This window comes from Lactuca serriola, chromosome 5 (genome assembly GCF_051521515.1).
Source record: "Lactuca serriola cultivar US96UC23 chromosome 5, Lser_US96UC23_V15, whole genome shotgun sequence".
Classification (NCBI taxonomy): Eukaryota; Viridiplantae; Streptophyta; class Magnoliopsida; order Asterales; family Asteraceae; genus Lactuca; species Lactuca serriola.
Window position 1 is genome coordinate 84,941,470 of NC_136412.1, and position 7,772 is coordinate 84,949,241.

Genomic DNA, 7,772 nt, shown 5'->3' on the forward strand with positions numbered 1-7,772 from the left:
GGGCTACCATGTGCGCACGAACAAGCGGTATATTTAAAAAATGAAAATCCAGTACCACTTGATTACATTCATAACTTTTGGAAAAAATTTAATTTAGATCCATGCATCCGACTAGAAGATGATGATGTTGATGTTGAAGGCCAAACGTCTAACACACAATTGAAAAAACAATCAAGATCTAGTAAGTTCAGTTGGATGCGGAAGTTAAAAGATATTTTTTCACCATCAACAACTTCGCTTCGACAACCTACTTCTCACAAAAACAAAGTACCAAGTGGACATCCGTGGTTGAGTACACAAACAAGACCTACTGTTCCGCCTACTCAAGATCCAACGACTCAATATCCTCGTAGACATAGTTTTGCGACGTCTATGTCGGATTAAAATGGGTCTAATCAGTTTGATTTAAACCAGGAACCAGAGAGGCACAATACATTTTCATTTCAACAACCTTCAACATTTTATTCAAATTCACTTATGAGTGAAATTCCAAATGAATTTCATCCATACGTTACAAACATTGAAGATGTGGAGGGAGATGGAAATTGTGGATTTCTGACAATAGCTGTCTCCCTCGGGTATAATCAAAATTATTGGCGTCAAATCCGCTCAGACTTATACAACGAACTATTAAAAAATTGGGGATGATATTCAATGATTTTTCAGGATGACATAAACAATGTACAACACTCGTTGAGTTTCATTGGATTTGGTTATGCAAAAGGTGAATATTGGTTGATTATGTCGGATACTGGATTTCTCATCGCTAATAAGTATTGTGTAATTGTCTATTTTTTATACAAACGAGGTTCGTCGACCTGTTTTCCACTTTGACATGGTCCGCAAGATATTTCACATCATAGATCTATTGTTATCACCTTCGTTTAAAATGGCCATTACGTAAAAGTTGATTTACAAGAATTACATCCAATGCCTACAGTTTTGTCACTTTGGCGTCACCACAGATCAGAACGTGCCGCTGGATGGGAAATATTGTATAATGCTCGACTTAATGCATATATTCCACCGAATGCACCACATAATGATTGTAATATTCATGTAGTTAATTTACCTGATAATTAATAAAGTTAAAATATGACATTGTTTGACGAAACGGTAGTAAATGAAAATGATAATTTTATTTGTTATAGTTGTGAAAAAATATCATATTATATTTTTTATTGTTCGTTTAATTGTTTGTGATCGTTATTTTTTATTGTTCGAAACGTAAACAAACTCGAATTTAAACCGAAAAGTTTATATAAAAAACCATGTAATTTAAAAAAAATAAACAAAAGAAAATGTTAACCACCTTGAATTATACCGACAAATATATAAAAATAAACACGTAAAAATAGTTTTTTTTAGGTTAACAAATGAAAATTATTAATAAAAATCAAATTATGTATAATACGACGTTAGCAAAAAGGTCATTCATGCAAGTTTTGGAAACCACAGATACCATATTCGTAAAAAAAATTACTAGGGACCGGCTTTGTGACTTTTGGCAAACCATAAGGACTATTTTTGTATTTTTGATATATATATATATATATATATATATATATATATATATATATATATATATATATATATATATATAATTTGAAAAAATAAAAAAAATTTATATAGAATCTATACAAACTCTATTAAAACTAGAGGGTGTTCTCTCGCTCCGCGGGGGGCGGAGGTTGCTATCAGTTAACAAAGTTCTCATAATAGTGAATCGTCTGGCCAATTTCTTCATGGGTGTTCATCCCAAAGGTCTAAACTTTATTCCCATTTTGCCCCTGTCCTCCATCCATGTCAGCAGAATCCTTGCGGTCGGTATAGGTCCCTTGATCTGCTGGAATCTATTTATGTTTTCTCCTTACAGATACCTATAACCAAAATGCATAATATAGGTCATTATCATGAAGTGGAAATGAATAAAACTAAAAATCCCAAAATCTGCTAATACTTACTTGGAATATGTTGAGACAATTTTGGCCATTTTTTTTACTACTCAAACTCAAGAAGATAGGTGCATTACCTGATCCGTTATATACAATTTGAAATGAAGATCAGAAGAATTAGACAACGGAAAACAAAAAATGGAAGTTGAGATACGAAGAAGTAAAAAATCAAACCAACTTAAAATTAGTGGAATGTGAGAAATCGCTATAAACTTGAATCAATGGTCTTCAAATTTGTGGGTATAAAGGACTTGGTGTAATAGGATTTTTTTTTATCACTATGTTGCTGTTTGTTAACATTTTTAGTCATTGGGTTATCTAATGGAGGTTAGAGAGCCTGATTATGTTCATGCCATTTGATCTTTTAGCAGAAAGTGGGCTACTTTGGAGTGGAAGAAAGAATTGATAAACCTGATAAAAAATATGTGCCCCTTATCGAACCCACCCCACACACCCCCATTCCCTTTGACTGTAAACACTGTGAGGGATGTATTAGTTTCACCATAAATTTTATAGAAGAAACATGATGTTGATTAGTTTTAGTTTTAATGTCAACTATTAGCGTAAATATGCTTTGCATAAATAGGATGAAGCGATGATTCTATTGAAATTTAGATAAGAAAAAACTTACCCACTTTCATATATTCATGGGATTCAGATCTGACTGTATTACCATTTATATTATAACATTAAGCTTTTCCTTCAGGATGGGGAACAACACATATGTATCTATGGAGGCTGCATGTTGCCATGAAATGAAATTCAGATATATTACTAAGAAGCCAAAGAAATGTGCACTATTGTTGAAGATTGATGACATATTACCATAATACCCTTCTTTATTCTCATGGCTTTCTCCTTCCCCTTCAATTTCTCATACGAAAGTTGTATACGCTGGATAAACATAGCTGGTTAGTAAAGAAACACCCAAACATAATCCAAAACCAATACGTAATGAAAGTTATCAAAATCACTATATGAAGCTCTAGCAACTATAAATTCAATTTTAAAAGACCTAATTATCCACACACATACCTGCTTGTGCGAAAATCATAACATTAGACAAACGCTGCATTTGATTGCTTATTTCTTAGGAGAACATGATGTTTAAGATTTTAAAACAGGTTTTTTATCCTTTTAATTTCTAATAGATCTACTTCAACATTGTAAAGTATCATCTGTGGAAAATATAATGAAAATAAAGGAAAAATCATTCCTATGCTATTCGAGTACCATCTGAGGAAATATAATGAAAATATTAAAAAAAAAACGTTCCTGTGCAATTCGACTATTAATTTGCACATACCAAAAGATGAAAATTATAACTACCTCTTTCCAACTCAGGAATCCAATCAAACCGTTGAGGATTGTAAGTGAATTGTATGACATTTGCAGGTAGATTTGGTATCACCAGTCCCAACAGTAAGTGACAAAAAAGTGGAAATATACATATGTTTACTATAACCTAATATGAAAAAGAAAAACTGAAAATGAAAAAAAAAGAATAACATACCCAATACTGAATATAAGTAGTGGCAGGCAGCATATAAAGAAAAGCTTTGGTCTGAATTCCAAAAAGAATGCCCAAATCTTAATTCAAGTGTCAAATGCTTTCATTTTCATCTTCATGAAATATGGTCAATGTTTTTTAAAATAAAATGAAAAACCAATTCAACAAACCCGAAAAGAATTATGTTTTTAAGATTGCCAAATTTGGTATTGGTAAAAAGAAATAGAAGACATATAAAATGACAACTGAAATACTAAAGAAGATTCACAAAAGAAGACCATTAATGCTTTGAAAGATTCTTGTTTCTCAAAATAAAACTCTATGCCTCATTGAGGCATTTCATCAAACAGGTTAGGTGCAATTTTTGGAAAGTTTATTCTAGATAGTTCTTTTAGAGTACCTGTCTACTTTTGGAGCAGGAAAAAAATTTAAGAATTTAACATATCAATAATGTAAGTAAACAAATTGAAAATTTTCAGTTTTTTTACTAACCAAATGGTTAAGCAGATTAGAAGTGAGAACTGATAAAAAGTCACCTTGTGTCCATCACAACTGAACCCAATCACATTCAGATGGCTGTTACACAGGTTTTGCCTCAAACCCATCATCGATTTTGTAAATGGAGCAAATTTAGAGAAACCCAACAGAAACTCTCTCATATTTATCAAAGACGACCTTCATTGCTGCCAGGAGAGAAACTAATTAAATATAAACGATCCAAGGGACATGATTTTTAGGGCTTACAGATGGATGATGGTGTCGATGGTGAGCGCCAAAGGTTGGTCTCTGTAGGAAATTAAGGAACGTCGTCGATTGATGCCTTGAACGGTACGTCGAACGCTAGTTTGTCGATATGCCACGACCGCAGACGGACCACCGGTGTAGAGAGACAATAGAAGAGAGAAGGTGAAGTTTGCAGTGGTGGAGGAAGAGCTGTCAACGTCTGTTGCGGTAGAGCGGAAACAAAATTATTAATTTTTAAATTAGGAAACAAAATTGAATATAAAACCAAAACACAAGAACCATTTCTGTAATTTACTCTAAACAAATATATTAAAATAGTTTTGAAATCCGTAATCTGTCATTCAATAAAACCATTATTACATATTTAATATTTTTTAATTAACTTTACCATTAATAGTTTTCAACAAGTGGTTTTGACTTCTATTCCAGGTGTATTTAAAATCCCCCCCTCATAAGTACAAATGGTCTCGTTGTCTTAGTAAGCTTGTCAAATAGTGTACTTCTCTGATCACCTCCCATTCACGAAGCAAAGTAATCATAACTTTGAAGATTTTTATTTTTATTTTTAATTGTATTCTTCTTTTTATTGGATAATGAATCTGAATAATTATAGTATTCTCAAGGGTGGAGGCTACTAAAAGACTAATGCTTGTGATACGTGTTGAATCGGGCAAAAGGTTCATCGGCTACAAGATAAAGACAACAAAGGGCGCGTTCGACAAAACTAACTGGTAGCAAGTAATTTGTAGCGGGTAGTTTGTAGCTTGTAGCATTTTGTTAAACGCTACATGGAGTAGTATTTGGATTTGAAACGTTTTGTTCAAACTAAACGCTAGAAGCTTGTAGTGTCGAACGAGACTTTCTGTTCAAAAAAGAGCGTTTTGTCAAAAGCTAGAAGCTCTCAAACACTCTCAAACGCTCCATGCTAAACACACCCAAAATAGATCAATGGCTCATAATTAACTAACAAATAAAAACATAAAGTTACCTCATAATTACTGATTGCAACAAAAAATTGGCAAAAGGCTAAAAAAAGAAGACACAGTAAGGGTTACATATTAACGATCATGCTAAAAAATCTTAAAAACAAGGGTATTGTGGTCCATTTTGTTACTTTTTTTATTTTTAATGATTTTAAAATATAAAAATGCTTTTTAAATACTAAAATTTATTTAAAAAATAGATTTATGCAAATACGATATTTTAAAACATTAAGAATGGCAAATATTATAAAGTTTAGGTCGGGCAAATATGATATTTAGACATTTAATAAGGGTATATACGAAATTCTCCCATATGGTGTATATTTATATAAAATAAAAATTAACTTATCTAAAAATGCTAGGCAAATTATTTTTTCTTTAAGTTAATTGTAACATACCAACCGTCAGGTATCATTAATTTTCCATTAGATTTCATGTTTAAGGTCTACTTGACGAGTTGACGCTATCATTCGTCGAGTAGCAGCGGGCCAGGACACATCAATAAATGAATGACTCGTCGAGTCGGCATGGGGGACTCGACGAGTAGGAGCTGGAAGTAGAAACCCTAAGTTTCAGGGTTTTTGCACCCTATATATTGGACCATTAGCGCCTCCCACTGTCCTCTATCACCCCTTGAGAGCCAGAAACCCTAATTTCCGTGAGTGAGAGCTTGGAGAGTGTTTTGGAGCTTTGAGAAGTGACTTTTGTAAAGGAAACTTGTAGATCAAGAGGCTAACATCAAGGATTTTGTGTGGATCCAGAGTCTACTTTAGTTGGGGCACGTCTTGAAGGTAATAAGCTGTTACCTTAACCTCTTTTCTTCTAGAATCATCCATATGTGAAAAATAGGGCTTCCTTTAGTTATTCATAAGGGGATTTTGGTATGGAAGTTAGATCTGAAGTTGAAACTTTAGATCTGAACTTCTTGTGAGTCCTAAGTCCTTAAAGTCTCCAGCTCTTGCAAGGATGAGACTCTCCTAAGGTGTAAAGTCCCATTAGAAGCGTAGATTGGTCATTTAGAGCCTTTAGGGCCTTGCATACAGGTAAAGTTTGCAACTTTACGTGAGAAACATGCCTTACAAGCTTGGATCTGTAATCTGGAACCTTGGCATGGCTTAAAAAGTGTCTGCATGGATGATGGTCTGCAAAGACTCGGCGAGTTGCATAGCCAACTCGACGAGTCATACGAAGATGGTCATGAGCTCGTCGAGTTGATGAATAAACTCGGCGAGTCCGTTGAAGATTGCCTTAAACTCGACGAGTCGTTCGAAGACTCAGCGAGTCGTCTAGGGTTTTTCCTAATTCTTGGACTCGTATGAATTCGGCGAGTTAAAAAGGGAACTCGACGTAATCACAGATTTCACAACTTCTCGAGTTCAGGAAGGACTCGATGAGTCGGTGAACTACACTCGACGAGTCGAGTCAATATGGACTGTTGACTTTGACCGTGGACTTTGACTTTGACCAAGAGTTGACCAGTTGACTTCTAAGGGTATTCTGGTAATTTGAAGATTTATGAAAAAGGGTTTTATGGTAACTATAGGTGGTGGAGTTCGTGTTGGTGATCCGGGAGTTGAGCTTTCTAGTTTCAGACAATAGTTGTGAGGTGAGTTATCCTCACTATACTAAGGGGTCTAAGGCATCAAGGCCAGCCCATCGGATATGTTATCCTAGCAGTGTTAGATGTTGAGTATGAGTTAGTGTTGCATGCTAGTGGTTATGCTAGTTGGGTAGATCTGTAGGACTACCTGTGATGATAATATGATTATTGCATGCTCGGTAGTTACGTTATATGTTAATATGCTATGTGGTATGGGTTAAGGTTGTACTGCTATGTGTGGTAGCCAACAAACCCTAGAGTATTTCAGATATGAGCTGAGGGCCCGGTAGGCATTCCAGACTCATACTGAGGAGTTGAGAGCATTCCAGATACGAGCTGAGGGCCCGGTAGGCATTCCAGACTCGTACTAAGGGCTCGATGGTGTTCCAGATACGAGCTGAGGGTCCGGTAGGCATTCCAGACTCATATTGAGGACTCGGGAGCATTCCAGATATGAGCTGAGGGTCCGGTAGGCATTCCAGACTTGTACTAAGGGCTCGATGGTATTCCAGACACGAGCTGAGGGCCCGGTAGGCATTCCAGACTCATATTGAGGACTCGATGGTATTCTAGATATGGGCTGAGGGCCCGATAGGCATTCCAGACTCGTACTAAGGGCTCGATGGTATTCTAGATACGAGTTGTGGGCCCGGTAGGCATTCCAGACTCGTACTGAGGACTCGGTGGTATTCCAGATATGAGCTGAGGGCCCGGTAGGCATTCCAGACTCGTACTGAGGGCCTAGGGGTAATCCAGCTTGTAAAGCTGTGGACCCATTGCATGCTGTTTTAGTTCGTTATGATATGTTTTTGTAGACTGTACGTGTATCGGTATTTTGGGGGAACTCACTAAGCTCTCGGGCTTACAGTTTCAGTTTATTGTTTCAAGTACATCAGGGGATCGTGGCAAGGCGAATGCGTGATCGTACAGCTCCTCATGTTTTGTCTATGTCTCTGGGAAAACTCTGATATTATACATTT

General features: G+C 35.8%; 1 protein-coding gene across 5 annotated transcripts; it reads right to left on the reverse strand.

Moving 5' to 3' along the window:
• Nucleotides 1–1,623: 1,623 nt before the first annotated feature.
• Nucleotides 1,624–4,460, reverse strand: LOC145052710 (uncharacterized). Of its 5 annotated transcripts, XM_079000574.1 has the most exons (6): nucleotides 4,002–4,460; nucleotides 3,469–3,519; nucleotides 2,781–2,849; nucleotides 2,587–2,693; nucleotides 1,965–2,032; nucleotides 1,624–1,880 (listed from the first exon to the last, which is right to left on the reverse strand). In XM_079000574.1, the coding sequence occupies exons 1-4, from the start codon at nucleotides 4,122–4,124 to the stop codon at nucleotides 2,685–2,687; spliced, it is 252 nt and encodes an 83-aa protein (XP_078856700.1). In that variant the 5' UTR covers nucleotides 4,125–4,460; the 3' UTR covers nucleotides 1,624–1,880; nucleotides 1,965–2,032; nucleotides 2,587–2,684. The 5 variants fall into 5 exon arrangements, 2 of the variants coding, with proteins under 2 accessions (XP_078856700.1, XP_078856699.1); XM_079000573.1 differs by having other exon boundaries at nucleotides 1,965–2,693; XR_013684147.1 differs by lacking the exon at nucleotides 3,469–3,519 and having other exon boundaries at nucleotides 1,965–2,693; nucleotides 2,781–3,420; nucleotides 4,002–4,456.
• Nucleotides 4,461–7,772: the final 3,312 nt, after the last annotated feature.